The sequence below is a fragment of the Somniosus microcephalus genome, chromosome 21 (assembly GCF_052327205.1).
Source record: "Somniosus microcephalus isolate GS21.2 chromosome 21, FLI_Smic_1.0, whole genome shotgun sequence".
Classification (NCBI taxonomy): domain Eukaryota; kingdom Metazoa; phylum Chordata; class Chondrichthyes; order Squaliformes; family Somniosidae; genus Somniosus; species Somniosus microcephalus.
The window spans coordinates 3,192,488-3,216,407 of NC_141007.1; the positions used below are offsets into that span (position 1 = coordinate 3,192,488).

Consider the following 23,920-nt stretch of genomic DNA (forward strand, 5'->3'; position numbering starts at 1 on the left):
AAGACACGGATTAATCAAGGATAGTCAGCACGGATTTGTTAAGGGAAGGACGTGTCTGACAAACTTGACTGAATTTTTTGAGGTAACAAGAAGGGTAGATGAGGGTAGTGCGTTTGATGTAGTGTATATGGACTTTAGCAAGGCTTTTGATAAGGTTCCACATGGCAGACTGGTCACGAACTTAAAAGCCCATGGGATCCAGGGCAAAGTATCAAGTTGGATTTAAAACTGGCTCGGAGACAGGAAGCAGAGGGTAATGGTTGATGGGTGTTTTTGTGACTGGAAGGCTGTTTCCAGTGGGGTTCCGCAGGGCTCAGTACTAGGTCCCTTGCTTTTTGTGGTATATATCAATGATCTAGACTTGAATATAGGGAGTATGATTAAGAAGTTTGCAGATGATACTAAGATCGGCTGTGTGGTTGATACTGAAGGAGGAAGCTGTAGACTGCAGGAAGATATCAATAAATTGGTCAGGTGGGCAGGACAGTGGCAAATGGAATTCAATCCGGAGAAGTGTGAGGTAATGCATTTGGGGAGGGCTAACAGGGAAAGGGAATACACATTAAATGGTAGGACACTGAGTAGTGTAGAGGAACAAAGGGACCCTGGAGTGCATGTCCACAGATCCCTGAAGGTAGGTCAGGTAGATAAGGTGGTTAAGAAGGCATACGGAATGCTTGCCTTTATTAGCCGTGGCATAGAATACAAGAGCAGGGGGGGTTATGCTTCAACTGTATAAAACACTAGTTAGGCCTCAGCTAGAGTACTGCGTGCAGTTCTGGTCACCACATTACAGGAAAGATGTGATTGCACTAGAGAGGGTACAGAGGAGATTTACAAGGATGTTGCCGGGAGTATAGAATCTTAGCTATGAGGAAAGACTGGATAGGCTGGGTCTGTTTTCCTTGGAACAGAGGAGGCTGAGGGGAGACCTTATTGAGGTGTATAAAATTATGAGGGGCATCGATAAAGTGGATAGAAAGGACCTATTTCCATTAGCAGAGGGGTCAAAAACCAGGGGGCACCGATTTAAAGTAATTGGGGGAAGGTTTAGAGGGGATTTGAGGGGAAATTTCTTCACCCAGAGGGTTGTGGGGGTCTGGAACTCACTGCCTGAAAGGGTGGTAGAGGCAGGAACCCTAACCACATTTAAAAAGTACTTGGATGTGCACTTGGGATGCTCCAACCTGCAGGGCTACGGACCGAGAGCTGGGAAGTGGGATTAGGCTGGATAGCTCTCTGTTGGCCGGCGCGGACACGATGGGCCGAAATGGCCTCCTTCCGTGCTGTAACTTTCTATGATTCTAATTCCTAATAAGTTTGCAATCTTAAACCAGATCCCAAGCCCAAGAACTAGATTCAGTCTGAAAACGAATTTCACATATAACCCTTACAGCCAGCAGGCAGAGGAGACTTGATTCAAGGTTAGATTCAAAGCTGGGTCCCAGAGGTGAAAAGCTTGTAACCACCACCTCGTCAGAATTCTGAAACTTTAACCTCTTGAAAGTGACATTATAAACCTTGAGAATGAACATTCGAGATTAAACCAATGTTGATTTGTTAAGCCTCTGCAATTTTAATATAGTTTTAATAGCTGGAAACAGTGCTGATGATAAGTTGAAAGTGAACTGCAAGAACACGAATTAAAAGACTGGGACAATATTACATCAGGAATTACAAAAGGGTACATTAAGCAAATTATCTTGCATTTCTAAAAGTAAATTTAGAAGGGAACAAAGAATTCAGTATACATTATAGTAGTCATCAAAAAACACTTTTAGGCTCCCCTAATAGCCTTTGGGTGAAGAAAATGCTGTTATGATCCAATGGTTGCTCATCTCAAACACTATAATTAGCCTCAGTGACACCGGCTGTGGGGAATAAATCAATCAATCAGGGTTCTCATTCTTGATTTGTTATCTAGTGACCTTGTTGAAAGATTCCCCTCCCTGCTCATACTCCTACTTTTCACCCTTGCCTCCACGCTGTGCTTAATCAGCAGGACCATCTGGGTAGGCAGATTGTTCCACGGTTTGTGCCAATGTATAGCATTCCTAATTAACTGGAGAGTTATTTTGTAGGTTGTTCCCTCTGATACCCCTTACGCTCAGAGATGAAATGGTCTGTCATCACAAGCAACTCTCTTAAGCAGCCCTGCAGAGAACAAAAAGTGTTTTCAGAAGCATCCAAAGGATCTATCGATGTACCATCACAAACTTGGTTGGAAAGAGGAGCATTGCCACCGATTTTTGTAAGCACTGCCTTGTGCATGCAACATCAGAGAGAGCTTGGGGCAGCAATACATTCTGATGGAACTTGGAGGGAGCAGGCCCGTGATCATCCACTCAACCTATCTTGGGCTGGAGTGAGACAGCAGAAGCCCTGCACCTAGCAGGGGTTTTAAAAAAAAACAAAGTCCCTTTTGCAGGACACCTCCAAGGATCTGAACCAGGAAATAGCAATTAGATGATGCTAATCCCAGATGTTAAAAACTGGGAGATTGTAGGAAGGAAGAAGTGAGTTATGATGTCCTCAGAAAGAATGAGTTAGAGTAGGAGACTGTACAAAGACTTTCTTTGCTGCTGAATTTTCTCTCTCCTCTATTGAAGGTACTGATTTCTCACTGGGCATAATACCTGCTGGAAGAATTTTTTTTTTTTGCTGTATTTGAATGGAGTGAAGAGCTTCCTAACCATAGATTGTCAGATTTTATCCTGAAATGTAGTTAAAAATCAACTGTGGGCAAATATATGTTTTTGCAGGTCAAAAATAAAACATTCATTCAAAAAATGTCAGGATTAATTGAGAAATCACAGCAACAAAAAGCAGCGTTCACCCCACTGTGACTGGCTCCACTGGTGGTTCTTTAGCTGGAGCTGCCGACTGCAATCCCATTTCCCTGCCCCAATATCCAATTATATTACTTTTCAAATGCAATTGAATAAGTATTTGAAATGAGAACTCTACCTCAATAGCCACTTGTAGTAAAGCATTCCACATTCTAAAAATCCTCTGTAAAAAATCATTTCTTCTCATTTCCCCTTTGTCCTTCCAGTGACAATCGCCAAGCTTTCTGGACAAGTTGCAATGTATAGATTTGCTATGTATGTCAAATACTCCTTATTTGGGTATTACCATTGTGACAGTCACCCTCCAACTACACACTTCGATCATTAGAGGGAGCTTCTCAAGCTGCAGATCCCAATACATGTACCTACAGCAGCACGATTGAGCCTCACAGCTTCAGCAACATTCCTACACTTCCTCCTGGATAAGAGTGAGTTTAGAACAACTACTCATCACTTCCTCAGCTTCAGCTTTCTCTCCCCCTCCATTTCTATTCTTAAGCCAGTGGTTCATGAAACTTTTCCAAGTGTTTTTCTCTCGGCGAAGAATGCTGCCGGCTTTTCCCACCACCTCCTGATATGCCACAGGACCCAGCTCCCACTCTCTCGGGCTTCCTGCTCCCTCGGGATGCCTTTCCTACCATCATTACCTATTTTTTTTACCTATCTTCCTTGGCTAATTGTGGCAGCCTGCCAGATGTTTCTCTATTTAGAGATCTACAGGTCGAGTTTCCGTTTTCAGCAGTCGGCAATCTGGGCGCAAATTGCGCTATTTTTCAAAAATCCTGTCGATGGTACACACTGCAGCCACGGTGAGCCAGTGTGGAGGGAGTGAATGATTTAGGTGGTGGATGGGGTGCCAATCAAGCAGACTTCTTTGACCTGGATGGTGTCCTTGAGTGTTGTTGAGGCTGCTCCATTAAGTAAGGCAAGTGGAGAGTATTCCATCACACTCCTGACTTGTGCCTTGTAGATGGCGGAAAGGCTTTGGGGGTTAAGGTGGAGACACTCGCCGCAGTATACCCAGCCACTGACTTGCTCTTGTTGCCACAGTATTTATGTGGCTGATTCAGTTTAGTTTCTGGTCAATGGTGACCCCCCCCAGGATGTTGATGGTGGGGAATTCGGTGATAGCAATGCCATTGAATGTCAAGGGGAGATGGTCATTGCCTGGCACGTGTGTGGCGCAAATGTTACTTGCCACTTATCAGCACAAGCCTGGACGTTGTCCAAGTCCTACTGCACGTGGGCACGGACTGCTTCATTATCTGAGGAATCGCGAATGAAACTGAGCGCTGTGCAATCAACGAACAGCCCCACTTACTGTGATGGAGGGAAAATCATTGATAAATCAGCTGAAGAAAGTTCAGCCTGGAAAGCTGCCCTGAGAAACACCTGCCCTGAGAAACACCTGCCCTGAGAAACACCTGCCCTGAGAAACACCTGCAGCAATGTCCTGGGGCTAATGAGACTGGCTTCCAACAACCACTTGCATTTATACAGCACCTTTAACGTAGTAAAACTTCCCATGGCGTCTTCAATGCCACAACCATCTACCTTTATAGCAGGTATGACTCCAGCCACTGGAGCTTTTCCCCTGATCCCCACTGACTAGGTCTCCTCAGTACGACACTCGGTCAAATGATGGCCTTGATGTCAGGGGCAGTCACTTTTACCTCACCTCTGGAACGCAGCTCGTGTTCATGTTTGAACAAAAGCCGAGGAGATCTGGAGCCGAGTGATCCTGGAGCCGAGTGATCTGGAGCCGAGTGATCTGGAGCCGAGTGATTCTGGCAGAAACCAGACTGAGCATCGGTGAACAGATTCATGGTGAGTAACTGCCACTTTACAGCACTGTTGATGACTCCTTCCATCACTTTGCTCATGATTGAGAGTAGGCTGATAGAGCGGTAGGTAGGTAATTGACCAGCTCGGACGTGTCCTTTTTGTGGACAGGACATGCCGGAGCAATTTTCCATTGTTGGGTAGATGCCAGTGCTGTGGCTGTACTGAACAGCTCGGCTAGAGGTGTGGCTAGTTCTGAAGCACAGGTCTTCAGCATTACAGCTGGATGTTGTTGGGAGCTTTGCTGTATCCAGTGCACTCAACCGTTTCTTGATGTCACAGCGTGAATCGAATTGGCTGAAGACTGGCATCTGTGATGGTGGGGACATCAGCAGGAGGCAGAGATGGATCAGCCACTCCGCACTTCTGGCTGAAAATGATTGCAAACACTTCAGTCTTGTCTTTTGCACTCATGTGCTGGACTCCACCATCATTGAGGATGGGGATGTTCATGGAGCCATTCATGACTGGATGTGGCAGGACTGCAGTGCTTTGATCTGATCAGTTGGTTGTGGGATCGCTTAGCTCTGTCTATACCATGCTGCTTCCGCTGTTTAGCATGCAAGTAGTCCTGTGTTGTAGCATCACCAGGTCGGCACCTCATTTTCAGGTACACTTGGTGCTGCTCCCAGCACTCCACACTCCAAATTGAACTAGGGTTGGTCTCCTGGCTTTATGATAATGGAGGGGTAAGCGATATGTCAGGCCATGAGGTTACAGATTGTGGTGGAATACAATTCTGCTGATGGCCAATATCGCCTCATGGATGCCCAGTTTTGAGCTACTAGATCCACTTAATCTATCGCACTTAGCACGGTGGTAGTGCCACACGACATGAAAAAGTGTCCTCCGTGTGAAGATGGGGCTTGGTCTCTGCAGTTGTGTCGTGGTTACAGTGCTGGACTAACAACCCAGAGGGCTCAATACTGAATTTAATACATTTGGTAATTTATGGGTAAACGGTGGCAGACTGTCATGAAAACCTAACTGGTTCACTAATGTTCTTCAGGGAGGAAGCCGGACACCCCCTGCCCAGTCTGGCCTACACGAGACTAATCATACAATATGTGGTAACTCTTAATGACCACTGATGTGACATTAAATGGATTGCATAGTTCAGGAAAGCCCAGAGCAACTAGGTAATAAATGCAGTCTTGCCAGTGTCATCCTGAGATCAATTAGATTAAAAAATTGTCGTCGTCTTTATTTTGTGGGAAAACCCTAAGAGAGCCACTAGTCTTTCATTGTTTACCTTCTAAAAAACCTTTGGCAGTTTTGAAAGCCTCCATTAGATACCCATTAACCTTTTCTACATCAATGAACAAACTGTTACAAGAAAACAGGAGCTGTACAGCTCGACATTCTATTCATTTATGAAATTAAGTGACTATTGACTGGGGCCTGCATCAGTATTGACAACACATGTTTGAAGTTAAAGGAGGGTTAGAAACGGCGACTGACACTCCACGTCTATTCATTTATATGATAAAAAAATATAAGCGCAGTCTTTCATCATGTAAAAACTTTTTTGAAAAAATAACTCAAGCACATTGTGTTTCTATGTATGTCCTGTACATGCGGGTGTGTATAATATGCATGTGTAGAATGTGTAAGTGCATATAATGTACACATGTCTACATAACAGGTATGTATAACAGGTATATATATATATAACATGTTTATAACATGTGCGCCAGAGGTCATAACAGCTCCCGGGACAGCAAGATGTTGACATTTAATTGAAAGGGTTGAGTAAGATGTGCTGACCCTACCTGGGCCTACGAGCACAGCGAGAAGCAAAACCCCGGCATCAATTCGCGGATCAGAAACTCCCGGACGGACAGACAGACTGACTGAAGGCCCGAGACAAAGCCACGAGCCCGGAGGACAGACCCCGGGACAGGTTGCGGGCTCTGGGCCGGAGACAGGAGGACAGGCAGTCGGCCGGGGACAAGCTGCTATCCCTGGACGGCCGGGCTCTGTGCTCCGTCCTTTGGGTCCCGGGGCGGGCTGGGGACAAGCGGCTGTCCCGGGGCGGGCTGGGGACAAGCGGCTGTCCCGGGGCTGGCTGGGGACAAGCGGCTGTCCCGGGGCGGGCGGGCGGGCTGGGGACAAGCGGCTGTCCCGGGGCGGGCGGGCTGGCTGGGGACAAGCGGCTGTCCCGGGGCGGGCTGGGGACAAGCGGCTGTCCCGGGGCGGGCGGGCGGGCTGGGGACAAGCGGCTGTCCCGGGGCGGGCGGGCTGGCTGGGGACAAGCGGCTGTCCCGGGGCGGGCGGGCTGGCTGGGGACAAGCGGCTGTCCCGGGGCGGGTGGGCTCTGGGGACAAGCGGCTGTCCCGGGGCGGGCGGGCTGGCTGGGGACAAGCGGCTGTCCCGGGGCGGGCGGGCTGGGGACAAGCGGCTGTCCTCGGGCTGGCTGGGGACAAGCGGCTGTCCCGGGGCGGGTGGGCGCTGGGGACAAGCGGCTGTCCCGGGGCGGGTGGGCGCTGGGGACAAGCGGCTGTCCCGGGGCGGGCGGGCTGGCTGGGGACAAGCGGCTGTCCCGGGACGGGCGGGCTGGCTGGGGACAAGCGGCTGTCCCGGGGCGGGCGGGCTGGCTGGGGACAAGCGGCTGTCCCGGGGCGGGCGGGCTGGGGACAAGCGGCTGTCCCGGGGCGGGCGGGCTGGGGACAAGCGGCTGTCCCGGGACGGGCGGGCTGGCTGGGGACAAGCGGCTGTCCCGGGGCGGGCGGGCTGGCTGGGGACAAGCGGCTGTCCCGGGGTGGGCTCTGGGGACAAGCTCCTGTTCCCGGGGCGGGCGGGCGGGCTGGGGACAAGCGGCTGTCCCGGGGCGGGCGGGCTGGCTGGGGACAAGCGGCTGTCCCGGGGCGGGCGGGCTGGCTGGGGACAAGCTCCTGTTCCCGGGGCGGGCTGGGGACAAGCGGCTGTCCCGGGGCGGGTGGGCTGGGGACAAGCGGCTGTCCTGGGGCGGGTGGGCTCTGGGGACAAGCTCCTGTTCCCGGGGCGGGCGGGTGGGCTCTGGGGACAAGCTCCTGTTCCCGGGGCGGGCGGGTGGGCTCTGGGGACAAGCTCCTGTTCCCGGGGCGGGCGGGTGGGCTCTGGGGACAAGCTCCTGTTCCCGGGGCGGGCTGGGGACAAGCGGCTGTCCCGGGGCGGGTGGGCTCTGGGGACAAGCGGCTGTCCCGGGGCGGGTGGGCTCTGGGGACAAGCTCCTGTTCCGGTGCGGGCGGGTGGGCTGGGGACAAGCGGCTGTCCTGGGGCGGGTGGGCTCTGGGGACAAGCGGCTGTTCCGGTGCGGGCGGGTGGGCTCTGGGGACAAGCTCCTGTTCCGGTGCGGGCTCCGCGCTCTGTGTTGCTCACGCGCCTCTCGCTTTTCAACCCCCGCCCGCTCGCGCTAAACCCGCTCACTCGCCACCCATTGGCCAAGCAGCCGGCATGGCATCCAATCAGCTCAGCCTAAAAACCCAGCGCGTTATAGTCCAATGGAAATGTAAGACCGCTTTGACGGACAGCGTAAGTGACCTATCAAGGAACAGCAGCTCTCACCAACCGGATGGCGGGAAAGCGATGTGCTAAATCTGCAAACTGCAGTGCAGTGTGGGAAAGCGCGGCCCGCCCCGCCCCGCCCCGCCCCCACACTGGCTGAGCGACAGGGCTCCTTAGGACGATAGCAAAATACTGCAGATGCTGGAAATCCGAAATAACAACAGAAAATGCTGGAAAAACTCAGCAGGTCAGGCAACATGCGTGGAGAGAAATTTGAGTTGACGTTCGGAACCCTTCTTCAAAACTGGAAAGAAAAGAAAATAGATCGAAGGCAAGGCTGCGATCAAACAAAAGAGACAATAAAAGGTATTCGAAGCCAGACGAGATGGTAATAGGCCCGTGGAGACAACAGGCAGCTGAGATTCGGTGTGAAGTGTACTGGCAGGTAAGAGAGAGAAACAAAAGGAGGAGGAGGAGGACCCAAAACAAAGGGGTGGAAAAAATTATAAGTTAAAAAGTAATAGGGGCCGAGGTTATGATCTGAAATTGTTGAACTCAATATTGTTCCACGGAAGCTCAACGTAAACTCGAGGAACAGCACCTCATCTTCCGATTAGGCACTTCGAGTTCAACAATTTCAGATCATAACCTCGGCCCCTATTACTTTTTAACTTTTAATTTTTTCCACCCCTTTGTTTTGGGTCCTCCTTCCACCCCCACCCCCCCCTTTCCTTTTGTTTCTCTCTCTCACCTGGCAGCTGTCTCTTACCTACCAGTACGCTTCACACCGAATCTCAGCTGCCTTTTGTCTCCACGGGCCTATTACCATCTCGTCTGGCTTCGAATACCTTTTATTGTCTCTTTTGTTCGATCGCAGCCTTGCATTCGATCTATTTTCTTTTCTTTCCAGTTTTGAAGAATGGTTTCGACCCGAAACGTCAACTCAAATTGCTCTCCACGGATGTTGCCTGACCACCTGAGTTTTTCCAGCATTTTCTGTTGTTATTTAGGGCTCCTTAGGATACTATCGAAACCACGCTGTATTTCCAGAATTTGCTGTGTTATAGAAATTTTTGGTGTATAATTTAACAAAACGATCTAGATGTAAATGAATCGCATTCGGCGCTCACTCACTCACACTGGGGCTCGCTGCTTCTGCTTTGCGTTAAATTCAGAGCGCAGGTCAAAATAACGCATGCGCAGTCTAGCGAACGGGCAGCCCAGCGCATGCGCAGTCTAGCGAACGGGCAGCCAGCGCATGCGCAGTCTAGCGAACGGGCAGCCAGCGCATGCGCACCACTCCGACAAGCGCCGGTGGGCATGGTATTGCGCACGCGCAGCACCCTGGCGGAGCTCGAATCAGACGCTGCGCTTGAAAATTTCCTCCTTTTGCAGTGATCGAGAGGAGCCAAAAAAAAGCCTCGGCAAAAATAGTTATTATTCGGGCAAAGATAGAAGGAAGTTTTAAAGAGAAAGCGCCGCTCACCTCGCAGCGTCTCTGGTTGTCGGGCGCCGCTCAGCCGCTGCAGAGCCCGGCTCGGGGAGGGGTCAGGGGTCAGCAAGATGGCGGCGCTCGGGTCCTTGAGCCGAATGGTCAGGGCCTGTGCTCGGACCGGTGAGTTTATCGGCCAAGAAAAGGAAAGACTTGCATTTCTGTAGCGACCACCGGACGTCCCAAAGATCTTTACAGCCAGTGAAGTACTTTTTTTTTAAGTGTAGTCACTGTTGTAATGTAGGAAACGCGGCAGCCAATTTGCGCACAGCAAGCTCCCACAAACAGCAATGTGATAATGACCAGATAATCTATTTTTAGTGATGTTGATTGAGGGATAAATATTGGCCAGACCCCCCTGCTCTTTTTCAAAATAGTGCCTTGGGAACTTTTACATTCACTTGAGAGATCAGACGGGGTCTCGGTTTAACGTCTCATCCGAAAGACGGCACTTCCTGCAGTGTCAGCCTGGATTTATGCGCTCGAGTTCCTGGAATGGGATTTGAACCCACAACCTTCTGACTCAGAGGCGAGGTTTATAGCCACAGAAAGCTGGGCACACGCATCACTTGCAGTGGAGATGGGGAAGGACTCCGAAGAAGCTGTAGTTAACCGTCACAAACCGCTTAAGTTTATATGTTTAAAAAAAAACAAATCTGTCAATCCTCACTTATTTGGAATGTTATTTATTTGGATTCTAGATTTGATACATAAGGCCATTATATGTAAATGCAAGGAGGTGATACAGAATGTGTACAACATTTTGCATAGGTCACAGTTGCATGTAGTTCTCAGCACCCTATTATAGGAAGGATATTTGAGCCATGGAAAGGGCCAGTGAAGATCCACCAGAAGGATACCAGGAATGAGGTTAGAGTTGTAAAGAAAAGTTCAAAAATAGATTGTTTTTTCACTGAAACAGATACAATTAAGGAGGAACCTGCAACAACTAGTATTTGCCACAACTAGCATTTGCAACAACTAGCATTTACAACAACATCTTGCATTTATATAGCGCCTTTAATGTAGTAAAACAACCCAAAGCATTATCAAACAAAATTTGACACCGAGGCACAAAAGAGAATATTTGGGCAGAAAAGAGGTGGGTTTTCAGGAGCATCTTAAAGGAGGAAAGAGAGGTTTAGGGAGGGAGTTCCAGAGCTTAGGGCCTCAGCAGCTGAAGGCATATCCACCAATGGTGGAGTGATTAAAATTGGGGATGCGCAAAAGGCCAGAACTGGCGGAGCACTGATATCTCGCAGGGTTGTTAGGCTGAAGGAGGTATTTGCTGCGTTTGGATAGTTGGGCATGGAAACAAGCAGGACACCCACACTGGTACAGCAGGTGGAGTCAGCATAGCAGATGCAACAATCGGACAAACTGGGAGAAAGGGATGGAGTTTTTAAAGGATGTTGGGAGGGAGTAGGTATGGGCTTGAAATAGATGCCTGTGGAAAGCCTATTGCCAGAGATAGAGAGAAATCCAGGCAGGGAAGAATAAGATAGAGTACCTGAATGCAAAGGGTGGAAATTAGAAGCATCATTCTTGTAATCTTCAGAATTTCAAGGTGATGACCATTTGGCCCAATGTAATTTGTCAGTTCAGTAAGACTCTACAGTTTCCCCATTGTAACATCAATTGTTTCGTAAATTAATCTAGGGGGTTTTCCCTGCACCACACATTATCTTGGAGTCCATTTCAAATGTTGATCACTCTTTGTATAAAGAAGAATGTCCTGATATCAGTCCTAAATTTACCTTTTACTGTTTCAACCTGTGTCCTGTTATCCTACTCTGGACATATTATTACTAAGTAATATTCTGGATTTTACCTTGTATAAGATCCCACCCTCAGATGCCTCTTTGGGTTGAAAAGTCCGAGTTTCTCTGTTGTCTTTTCGTAGCTCAGCCTTTTAACATTAGGTATCAGCCTCATGGCTCTCTCTGCACTGTGTCCAGCACTTGAATGTCTCCCTTGTGTCTCAGTGACCAGCAGTGCACACCGTACTCCAGGTCAGACCAGAGCCGGATACAGTTTGATCACGACTTTCTCTGACTTGTATTCTACTGTGCTGGCTGCTTTGATTAGATATGTTGACTCTACCAGGATTCTCTTTCAACTTGATTCTCAGCTATTTCAATGTCATTCACGGCTGTATGCCTGTCACCCAAGTTTCCTTCCTATGTGCATATCAACACTTGTCTGTAATAAAAATCCTCCGTCACTGTTCCACCCTCATATATATTTTATCCAACTCGGTCTGCAATTTCTGGGCTGCTACTTTTAATTCCACTGCCTCCCCCAGTTTGATATCTTCTAATTGCATTCAGTTTCTGAATCCAAGTCACTAAATTAGAAACAGTAGACCAATATAAACCGGGTATAGGAGAAGTTTCCCCTTTGGTTGAATGTTTTCAGTGTTGTAATGTTTTCTTATGGTAACATGGTTTCTCCTTTTAATATTCCCTTAGGATTTTTGGCGCTTCCACAGACAGCAGTTATTACCGTGAGATGTGCATCCAAAAAGGCTGGAGGCAGTTCCAAAAATCTGGGCGGTAAGAGCCCAGGTCGACGTTACGGATGGAAGAAGGGCGATGGTATATACTGACCTTGAAAGGCAATGTTTTCCATGGGAGCTGGACAAGGCTGCTTAATTAGCAATGGGGCTGGGAACTAGCATTGGGTTTAACCCCAGTTTCATTGGGAGCTAGAAAGAGAGGAAAAGCTTAATTATTGCATCTGATATAAAAGCAGTGGTCTTTCCTCCAAGAGCACGTCACTTGGTGGTAGGGGTAAGGGAGGAGCATGCAATCCAGTCCTGCACACTCCAGAAGGCTGATCATTGAAAGTATCAGTGATAGCCATAGAATAAGCACAGGAGCTTCCACCTGGGGAGCAGCGAATATTGCAAGCATGACTGTGTCTCGGAGTTGAGCGAATTCTGTGACTTCTGTTCCAGTGTTGGTATCAGCATCTGAGAATGTCGAGGGTGTTTCTTACTTTAGTGGCAGTCAGTTGGAGAAGGTCTGTTCTGCCTGGGAGTGTGTGGAGTGGCTCAAATATCTGATACCCCATTTACTTCACAGGAGGACTCCCTATCTCTGTAACCTCCTCCAGCCCTATAACTCTCCGAAATCTCCACGCTCCTCCAATTCTGGCCTCTTGTGCATCTTTGCTTTCCTTCGCTCCACCATTGGCGGCCGTGCCTTCAGTTGCCTCGGGCCTAAGCTTTGGAATTCCCTCCCTAAACCTCTCCGCCACTCTCTCATCCTTTAAGACACTCCTTAAAACCTAACTCTTCGACCAAGCTTTTGGTCACCTGCCCTAATATCTCCTTATGTAGCTTGGTGTCAAATCTTGTTTGATAACACTCCTGTTATAGTGCAAGTTGTCACTGTTGTTAGTAAGACTTGTCAGGTAACCCTATGAAATAAATATTTCCCTATCTCTGTAATCTCCTCCAGCCCTACAAGATCTCTGCGCTCTTCCAATTCTGGCATCTTGAGCATCCCCGGTTTTAATCGCTGCAGTATTGGCGGCCGTGCCTTCAGCTGCCAAGGCCCTAAGCTCTGGATTTCCCTCCCCAAACCACTCCGCCTCTCTACGTCTGCTCCTCTTAAAACCTACCTGTTTGACCCAGCTTTTGGTCATTTGGTCATTTGTCCTAATATCTCCTTGTGTGGCTCAGTGTCAGATCTGTTTGATAACTTTCCTGTGAAGCACTTTGGGACATTTCACTACATTAAAGACGCTATATAAATACAAGTTGTTGATGCCAGTGCTGTCAGAGGTACCAGCACACCCTTTAGGAGGGGGGATTGCTGGGACCTGGAGCAGTAAATATGAATATCTGCTGCTGGCAGTTAAATCAGGTCTACTGTGTTGGGCCTGGCCACAGCTGGGCTAGAACATTTCACCACACCCTTTCTCTGGTCTACACTGCACTTTTGCCATTTCTAGTCTGCTTTAACCTCACCCGGCATCAGGGAATGTTTCTGGCAGACTGGTGACTTTGTACTAACTGCACATCTCACGTACGAGCAGTAACCTGTTGCTGAACTTGCCTGCAGTACAACACAACGGAGTCAAGTGATGTACATTAAGGCTGCTGTGTTTACCCAGGTAACGGAGAATGCTCTCGAATCATTCGACGTTAAGCGCTTTGGAACATCTGGAGAGACGCGCTAAAGTTCTGTATAAAAGCAAGTTCTTTCTAACATGATCGTCTGTACAAGTGCTAGAGAGGACAGTTCCACTCAGACATGTTTATACAGCTGATAGTCTCTGATTCAAAATCTGCTTATAAGCTATATGTCAGGGCGAAAGGGGTCTGTTAAAATCTTACATAGGATTACATTACATAAGATATACGGCACAGAAACAGGCCATTCGGCCCAACCAGTCCATGCCGGCATTTATGCTCCACTCAAGTCTCCTCCCATCTTTCTTCATCTAAATCTATCAGCGTAACCCTCTGTTCCCTTCTCCCTCATATGCTTGTCCAGCCTCCCCTTAAATGGATCTATACTATCGCCTCAACCACTCCCTGTGGCAGCGAGTTCCACATTCTCACCACTCTCTGGGTAAAGAAGTTTCTTCTGAATTCCCTATTGGATTTCTTGGTGACTATCTTATATTGAGGCCTCTAGTTATGCTCTTCCCCCACAAGTGGAAACATTATTTCTGTATTTACCCTATTAAAACCTTTCATAATTTTTAAGACCTCTATTAGGTCACCCCTCAGCCTTTTTTCAAGTGAAAAGAGACCCAGCCTGTTCATCCTTTCCTGATATGTACACCCTCGCATTTCTGGTATCATCCTTGTAAATCTTCTCTGCACCCTCGCAAGTGCCTCTATATCCTTTTTATAATATGGCGGCCAGAACTGTACGCAGTGCTCCAAGTGTGGTCTAAGCAAGGTTCGATACAGGTTTAGCATAACTTCACTACTTTTCAATTCTATCCCTCTAGAAATAAACCAGTGTGCTTGTTTTTTTTTTTATGGCCTTGCTAACCTGTGTCGATAATTTTAGTGATTTGTGTATTTGTACTCCGAGATCCCTTTGTTCCTCCACCCCACCCAGACTCGCACCCTCCAAGTAATAAGTGACCTCCCTATTCTTCCTACCAAAATGTAATACCTCACATTTATCTGTGTTGAAATTCATTTGCCAATTATTTTCCCATTCTGCAAGTTTATTAATGTCTTCCTGTAATCTTCAAACCATAGATTTAATTTCAAATCATTAACTTTTTGGCTGATTTTCTCTTTCACTGTGAATGTTAGGCTGTTTGACGGTGGAGGATGTCACAGCTGTGTCCCACAGACAGGGTTACTGGATAGTGATCAGGAGCAGGAGTGCTGGCTGGTTATTTTATTCCCCTTCCCTACTCCAGGTACTGAGACCAATTGGAACACCCCAAGTGCAATCAGCTGACTCCGACTAATCAGGGATTGAACTGGGACCTTAGTTACACACTGAGTCACGGGGGAGAGGCCATACATTTTTGATATGTTTTTCCTCCACTTCTTAGGCCCAAACCACATTCCCTGGGGCGGGGGGCGGGTGTTAGACAACCTGACCACAGGGCTCTGCCAACGTTACACTTGAGCTACGAACTGAGGGCCCTTGTGGCTCACTGGTAGCTGAAAGGGTAGAGTGCTTGGCTCCCAAAGTCATGCTTACAATATTCACCGCTTCCCAGTGAGAGTGCCTGCGCTTATTCTCTCCCTGTCAACGATCGGGAAAATGGTAGTTAACTGCAGTGAATATTAAAGCTCTAGCTGTTGTTACTTGTATTTGAATCGGTTGATATGTTCCAAAGCATATTTTAAAGGTTGCCACTGATTGAGTGTCCTTCACATATTTACACTCCTCCAAAAGCTGCATTTCTCTGAAGTGCTGGTGACAATGATTAAAATGCCCATAAACACCCGTTACACTGAACTCATTGGAAAGGTGGGACGTGAGCTATCGGCTGCAGTCTGCCACATCACCAATTTCCCAGCAAAGGGGGTGTGGGAGAAAAGCTGATTGGAGGGGAGTCACTTTTTCATGAGATTCATGAGGCTGCTCTTGAGTGCCTCCTAGTGGCAGGTTTCAGAGTGGCATTGATGAGCACAAGCTGGGGTCTCAGTTGCAGATGGTTCATGGCTTTAGATGTGAGGATAGGAGAAACTCATTTTCCCAGATAAAAAAATAACCCCTCTTCAGGTTTGATGTGGAAGGGAGCGGGCGTTCGTCGTCACTCCGCTCCCTCACAATTTCTTTCCGTTACAGGAGCACTGTGGCATCAAGCTCCCCCGAAGCTGGGGAAATGACTGACACTTTGCCTTTGTTCCCACAGGGGATTTTGTTCATACAGGAAACATTCTGGCAACTCAGCGCCTGATTCGCTGGCACCCAGGAGCCAATGTAAGTTGTAACGACCAGCCTTTGGGGCAAAGTAATGGAGAAGGTTCAGATCCGCTTTTTGTTACAGACGTTCAGCTGCCCTGTCTCATTTTGTTTCGGATCCTCCCAGGTAGCAGACCTTTTTAGTTACCACTTTTCGCACCTTTTCTCTGCTCCCCCCACTCCTGAAGGCAGCCATTCCTAATGGGGGCGGGAGGGGGGTTGACATGGGTTCCTAACAACTAGAGTGTTGATGTAGTCACTGTAAAGTCTGTGGGTTGTGCAGTTAATAAATACACAGACTTCAGAAATAACAACAAACAGGTCTTTACTATTCGAAGGTCCGGGCGAATCTGCCCCAGCAATCATGCCACAACACTTATATACTGGTGTGGTCACTATCGGTATTACAGTATACAGAAGCCAAACAAATAGTGCCACACCTAAAGTAGTTCCCTTAAAGGTGAACGGTTACATTCAATAGTTCCCTTAAAGATAGACGGGTACATACACTACAATCCTCCCTTTTTAGCTTATTACTTACAGAGTCCCCGTTAAACATACATATCTTCAACTTCCTATAAAACAAATTACAGATATAATCTCGGTGGAGTCAATGTCATATAAAACAATTTACAAATATAATCTCGGTGGAAACAGTTCACAGGTTCAGTCTCTGCGGAAACAGTTCATAGATTCTGTCTCTGATCTTGACTCGTTCCGAACAACATTTCTTTGGTGTAGCCGGTTCACCTGGCTAGCGTGACTCCTCCATAGCCTTTTTCTTGACGTAACAGCTTGAACTTTCGTCCTGTTGAACCAGCAGTGCGGACTTTTACAACCAACTGGCTGTCTTGACATTTTCCAGTTTTTCAACTAATTTAGCTCCTTTCGTAATGTCCCGCCTGGAATGGTAGAAGTGCTAATATTTTAGACAGTTATTATCTTCTGCTTCTTCTTTTTCTTTTCTGCCTTTTTGGAACTCTCGGAGCTCCTTTCTCGGCTGCCAGCTGTAGCGCCACCAACTCTCTATGTTCCTTAGACCTTAAGTGCTTCATCCGGATTTCAGCACTTTGAGAGTTTTCATCACAAGCTGGGCAGACCACATCCTCGTAATATTCAGTGTCACTCAACAGGTCATGGTAATATTCAGGTTCGTCCTGAGTTAGGCCAGCGAGAGAGACTTCTTCTTCCTCCTCACCCGTCTGGACGTTAGCTGACGGTGGTTCCTTCCCTAAACATCTTTCTTGAAAAGCCTTCTTCATGCATTCATATTCATCCCGCTCTTCCTGGGTTATCTGCCATTCCTTCACGACGGACCTCATTTGTGAGTTCAATACCTTCCTTTCCATCGGTAATTGCGTTATCAGGCTATTTAACCCTTCTACTGAAATAACGGTTTCCACATTCTTCTGTTCACCTTGACGTGATTCAATGTACTTTTGGCATCCTTGTAAAATTTGTGTTGCCACCTCAGCTATCTCCGTGACTTTTGAGAGCTCCGAACTCGTTCCCCCTGAAGATTGAAGCTCGTGTTCAGATTGTTCCCCTTGCCGAGTCTTGTCCTTCAGCATATGAAGGAGTTGGCCGACCGTTAACTCTTCCCTGGGAACACGGTGGATCAGAGTCTTCTCCATTTCATCCACCTCTTTCTCCAATACTTCCACCTTACGTTCCTCTTGAAATTTGGCTTTCAGCGCTCGGCAAAGTTGCGCCCTGATGCTCTCTAGTTCATGTTCAGGGACCATTCTTACAGTGTCCTGTTCTTCCACTGAAAGGATTCCCAGTTGAATCTGTTCTTCAAGTTGTTGCACCTCGGTCATTGCCGCCTCATACTTGTCTTGGGTGTCCTTCAATGTTTTTATAAGTTCTTGGACATCCTGTCTTTCATGCTCTGCCATGATTTTCACCTCTAATTGCTCATCTATGGATGGAGCTTCTATCGATGAGTCTGTCTTGGCCTTGAGTTCATCAAGAATTTCCTGCAGCCTTTGGACTTCTTGCTCATGTTCAACCTTTAGTTGTTCATATGCTTCTACTGAAACTAGCTTTTCGGAGGCTGCCGAGTTAACCCCCTCCAGAATTGTAGCCTGGGCCTGTTCATACTGTTCTTTCAACTTCTCACACTCTGCTTGTAAGGAGTCGTAGAGAAGAACTGGAATAAAATCCTGGCTCCCTGAAGATTCCTCTTCCTTTGGTTCATTCTGTAAATATTCTAGTTCCTGAACAGCATCAGGGGAATGTGATTGGTATTTGACCATGATGGCTCTATGGTCGCTCTCTGCTTGAGCTAGCTGTCTCTGTAGTCTTTCCAGGTTCCCCCATTCGGTGTCCCAGAACTTTTCCATATTTTTCATCTCCTGTACGAGACGGTCACTCAACCGTTCTAATTGTTGTCGTACTTTGACATAAGTTTGCGTCCGAGCTCGGTGTTCTTCCGTCATGGATGAATCCTTTGCTTGAACAGGCTCAGAATTCTCTGTCAACCTGGAGTTCTGCTCTGCAGCTTTATTCTTCTTGGTACCATAAGTCCTTCTGCATGTCTTCGTTTTCTTTCCCATCGTCGGCAAGTCCCTTTTAGCCTTGTCTTCCATTTCCGACTTGGTCTTATCATCCATTTCAGAATCTGAGCTAATAGCTTGCACCGAGTCCTCCCTCATTATGGCTTTTAGGTAATGCCATTCCATGTCTATTTTCTTAATCCACTCCCGTCCTAGAAGTGGTGGTCCTCCCTCAGATAATACGTACAAGTTCATTCTTGGGTGTTCTTTACCCCTATCTCTCACCTTGACTCTTATTTTCCCCACGGGGTATACGTTATGCCCCGTGTATGTCTGTAATACGAACTTGGTATTTAAAGGTATGTGAGAGAATAGCCGGTGGTAGTCCCTTCGGTTGATGACTGATAGAGCTGATCCAGTGTCCAGCTCCATTCTTACTTGGACTCCAGCTATTTTTAGTATGACCCAGATGGCCTGTAGATCCGTTGCTTTACCCACATTGTGGATTCTCAGACTACCCAGCTCCTGGTTGTTTGGGTCTGAGTCTGAATTCTGTTCGTCTGAACTCTTCTCAGCCACCTTGTGTACCTTGTTGTACTTTTCTGGTGGTGGCTTCCTTTGATTATTGGTCTTTTTCCCGGACCGGCATACCTTCGCGATGTGACCCAGTTTGCCACACTTCCTACACTCTTGGTTCTTAAACCAGCATTGATTCTGGTCATGCGTTGTCTTCCCACAACGGTAGCATTTTGTTGTGCTTGAAGTAATTTGGTCCACCCCGAGTGCCGCCGCCTTTAGTTGCATTTCCGCCGTTCCTTTCGCTGCGGCTTCGTGCGATGCAGCTATAAGGACAGCCCTGTCCAGTGTGAGGTCGTTCTCTTCCAGTAGTCGCTTCTGCGTCCCTTCTTTGGACAATCCGCATACGAGCTTGTCCCGCAGCGCTTCTGTCAGATTCCCTCCGAACTGGCAGTACTTCGCTAGCCTACGCAGTTCGACCAAGTATTCCGCATTGCTTTCGTCTTCTGCGTTCTTGCGTAGAATTTGAATCGTTCAGCCAGCATCAGCGGTGTGGGGTTCAAGTGGTCCTTCAGCACAGCCACAATCTCTTCGAAGGTCTGATCCGCTGGTTTATTTGGTGCTATTAGATGCTTCAAGAGCCCGTATGTTTTTGCCCCCATCGAGTTTAGCAATGTTATCGCCTTGTCGTCTTCCTCTATTTTGTTGGCTTCGCAATAGATCTCTATGCGTTCCACGTACGTGGCCCAGTCTTCTATTTCAGAATTAAAGTCGTTAATATTCCCTCGCTTAGGCATTTTTCTTCCCTTGGGAGCAGCACCAGTATTTCTTTAAATATTCTTATTTATTTGTTTGTTTCTAAGATGGCGGTTTTCCCGCGAAATCGGCGGTTTCCTGCTCTTTCCTTCTCTCCCCGCCCACTTCGATGGCGGTATGTCAATCAAGATGGCGGTTTTCCCGCGAAAATGGCGGTTTCCCGCTCTTCCTTTCTCGCCCCGCCCACTTCAATGGCGGTTTCCCGCTTCTGGCGTCTTCTCCACCTAATGGCGGCTTCCCGCGTTTCTTCCCGGTGGAAGGGGTACGCTTCCCCCACAGCGGACAGGTTCAGCCGCTGGCTGGCTTCCGCACAGCTCCCCTTACTCGGCTATGTCTTTTCCTCCCTCCCGCACGGCTCTACCGGCGCTGGGTACACCCCGTTAACGGAGGACAGTTCGGCCGCTGGACTGGCTCTCGCGCAGTCTCTCTCTCCGTACCCGGCTCTGTCGCTCTCTCACCCGCACGTTCGGTGCTACCGGCCCTGGGTACCCCGTTGCTGGAGAACAGTTCAGCCGCTGGACTGGCTCTCGCGCAGTCTCTCACCCCGTTTTCGGCTGTGTCTCTCACCCACTCCCGCACGTTCGGTTTTGCCGGCTCTGAGTACCCCGTTGGTGGAGAACAGCTCAGCCGCTGGACTGGCTCCTCGCAGTCTCTCTCTCCGCACCCGGCTCTCACCCGCACGGTTCCCGTTCGCCTCCCCAGCCCTCTCGCAGACCGGTGTTTCCCTCCCCGGCTGCGGCTGGGTTTCTCTTCCCGCGCCTACTCGCAGGCTCAGCGCTTCGTGGCTGCGGTCGCTGCCTGGATTTTTCCCGCCGATCGCGGTCCGGCTGTCACCCGACGCCGTTGGACCCGACTTTTGACCGGCTCAGCTCCTCCTCGACCGAGGTCGAGTGCTCTGCCCTTATCCTCCGGATATTCTCTACACCTTCCCCTACTCACAGTCTCTTCGGCCGCCTTGTTCCCTGCTGATCGGCTCACTCCGCACCGTGGTAGAGGGGTAGTCAGTGCCTGTTGCAGACGGAAGCTTTTGTTGCTAAAGTCTTCCACCTTCCTCCTGCTGCAGCCTCGTGTTTTCTTCCAGCAGCACGACGAGGGCGGTTGCCTCTCTTCGACGCTCTTCTTGCTTTGGTAATCTTGCCACAGGGTACGATCGGACTCGTCGCTACTGTAAAGTCTGTGGGTTGTGCAGTTAATAAATACACAGACTTCAGAAATAACAACAAACAGGTCTTTACTATTCGAAGGTCTGGGCGAATCTGCCCCAGCAATCATGCCGCAACACTTATATACTGGTGTGGTCACTATCGGTATTACAGTATACAGAAGCCAAACAAATAGTGCCACACCTAAAGTAGTTCCCTTAAAGGTGAACGGTTACATTCAATAGTTCCCTTAAAGATAGACGGGTACATACACTACAGTCACACCTTTAATTCAAGTATGAGGGATTGGCCCAGGAGTGAACTGGAGCACTTGGGAATCTGCTTAAACTGGGAGCAGGGCCAGAGCACTTGGTGTGGGGCAAGGGGAATGTGGGATATGACTGGTGCCAGAGCGTGCTGAGGACAGCAACCTGGCGCCGATCATGCTTCTGGGTCATGGGGATCAGGTGACAGCGCAGGCTGGGAGAGAGCAAACCAGGCGACTGGAAGAGAGCAAACCAGGTGACTGGGAGAGAGCAAACCAGGCGACTGGGAGAGAGCAAACCAGGCGACTGGGAGAGAGCAAACCAGGCGACTGGGAGAGAGCAAACCAGGCGACTGGGAGAGAGCAAACCAGGTGACTGGGAGCGGGGTGGGTGGCACAGGCTGTGAGAGCAAACCAGGCGACTGGGAGCGGGGTGGGTGGCACAGGCTGAGAGAGCAAACCAGGCGACTGGGAGTGGGGTGGGTGGCACAGGCTGAGAGAGCAAACCAGGCGACTGGGAGAGAGCAAACCAGGTGACTGGGAGCGGGGTGGGCGGCCCAGGCAGGTGGAGTTCCCAGCTCTTTGCATCCTGTGCCAGGCAGCTGGGTGCAAGCGCTGTGTTGCAGAGATATTGGGCGTGGCAGTGCAGGAAGGTTGCTGGCACTGAGAGCGAGTGGCAGCTGGCAGGGTGAGTGAGACCACTAATCTGAACTTTCAAGTCATTGGGGTCAAGATAGAGGAGCAACTTATAAAAAGAGAGTTCCCACAGACCAGTCAAAAGGGTCACATTGTATTCTTGGAGTGGGTTAAGGAGTTGGATGAAATCTACCAGGGTTCCCACTTCTGGTTACTATCCAGAAAGTTAAAAAAATAATTGAAAAATTCCTTTCAGTTTTTGCAACCTGCTTTGGCAACCAGTTGTGCCACTGCTTGTGGGGTAAGTCTGCTTCTGCCCGTGTTACAGTGCTGTACTGAGGGAGTGCTGCATTGTCAGAGGTGCTGTCTCCTGTATAAGATGTTAAACTGAGGCTCCATCTGCCTGGGCAGATGGATGCAAGAGATTCCACGGCACTATTCGAAGTAGCACAGAGGCGTTCTCCTAGTGTCCTGACCAAGATTTATCCCTCAACCTACATGGTCGTTTATCTTATTCCAGTTTTATCAATCGTGTCTTGCTGTGTGCAGGTTGGTTGACTGTTTGCCTGCAAAATAACCGTGACTGCACTTCAAAAGTAACTGATTGGCTATAAAGCGCTTTGGGATGTCCTGAGTGTGTGAATTGAGCCATAGAAATGTAAGTTGTTTGTTAAGTTACCAGATACTTGCTTGTTCCAGGTTTTCCCCTCATCCCTTGAGGGAGCTGGCTCTTGCTGGGGTACCTTTCCCTGGGTGCCAGCTGTCCTCCAGTCCCTTGCCCCAAGTGGCCATTCTTGATGTGTGAGCCTGTATGGTGAGTGTTGGGAGGCTATTGTCTATCCCTGTCCTCACCCAATGTCCACACACGTACACCCTCCAGCAGAGATCACTGGAAAGTGATCAGAACCGTGGCTGGTTTCCCTTTCATCTCGGGGGTGCTAAGGTCACTTATAGCCCCCTGCCCGACCATCAACTCCACTGAGCGCAGCTAATTGAACACAAGACCTTGCTGATGTGCATCATTCAGTATTCCACGAGCAGTGCCTTTACACACGGACACTTAACGTGAATTCTTTTTACCGCAGGTGGCAATGGGTCGGAACAAGACTCTTGTTGCTCTTGAAGATGGCAACGTCTGTTATACTAAGGAGGTCTACGTCCCTCCACCCCGCAGCTTGGAAACCATGAAAGTGATCTCTCACCTTCCAAAGGGGGCCGTCCTTTACAAGACGTTTATCAATGTGGTCCCCATCAAGCAGGAAGGTTGTTTTAAGCTGGTGGATATGCTTTGATCCTGTGGACTGGGTTTATCTGCACAACAGACTGGTGGATGAAGGCAAATTTGTGGTCACTGAATAGCCGAGATCTATCGTCTGAGCTCCTGGCGGATCCTCCATGTGAATCCCAGGAATTCCATGAGATTGACACAAGGGACCACCTGAATTACAACAGCTTCTTTCTGGTGATGTTGAATAATGATCTGTGATAAATTGATGCTGTAATGCCTTTGGCAGTAGCACCTGTTGTCTTGGTACTGATTGCCGGGTGATACAGAGAAGTAGAGTGTGCGTTGTAGTTTAGCTTCAGTTCTAGGAGAGAAAGGCTGATGTTCTGAACCACTTCCACGTGACGTATTATAATTATGACTGGGGTTGAATTGGATCATGTTATTTGGACCCTTGCTCTGAAATGCCATTGGAGAAGATACCAGCCCAGCATCAGGACAGAGAGTTGTTCGCAGCCTGTCTGGGGAACGGCCCAACATCAGGACAGAGAGTTCTCAGCCTGTCTGGGGAACGGCCCAACATCAGGACAGAGAGTTCTCAGCCTGTCTGGGGAAGGACCCAACATCAGGACAGAGAGTTCTCGGCCTGTCTGGGGAACGGCCCAACATCAGGACAGAGAGTTCTCAGCCTGTCTGGGGAACGGCCCAACATCAGGACAGAGAGTTCTCAGCCTGTCTGGGGAACGGCCCAACAT

The 23,920-nt window shown here is 48.8% G+C and overlaps 2 protein-coding genes across 2 annotated transcripts in view; one reads left to right on the forward strand and one right to left on the reverse strand.

Moving 5' to 3' along the window:
• Window positions 1-6,556, reverse strand: part of eme1 (essential meiotic structure-specific endonuclease 1) — a 92,874-nt gene extending 86,318 nt beyond the window's left edge. Inside the window, exon 1 of the mRNA XM_085963199.1 lies at window positions 6,464-6,556. The gene's annotated coding sequence lies outside the window, so the exon portion shown is untranslated. The remainder of the gene's footprint in view (window positions 1-6,463) is intronic.
• Window positions 6,557-9,488: 2,932 nt separating this feature from the next.
• On the forward strand, window positions 9,489-23,456 carry mrpl27 (mitochondrial ribosomal protein L27). Its single transcript, XM_085963200.1, has 4 exons — window positions 9,489-9,792; window positions 12,141-12,266; window positions 16,018-16,085; window positions 23,026-23,456. The coding sequence occupies exons 1-4, from the start codon at window positions 9,741-9,743 to the stop codon at window positions 23,230-23,232; spliced, it is 453 nt and encodes a 150-aa protein (XP_085819326.1). The 5' UTR covers window positions 9,489-9,740; the 3' UTR covers window positions 23,233-23,456.
• The last annotated feature ends 464 nt before the right edge of the window (window positions 23,457-23,920 follow it).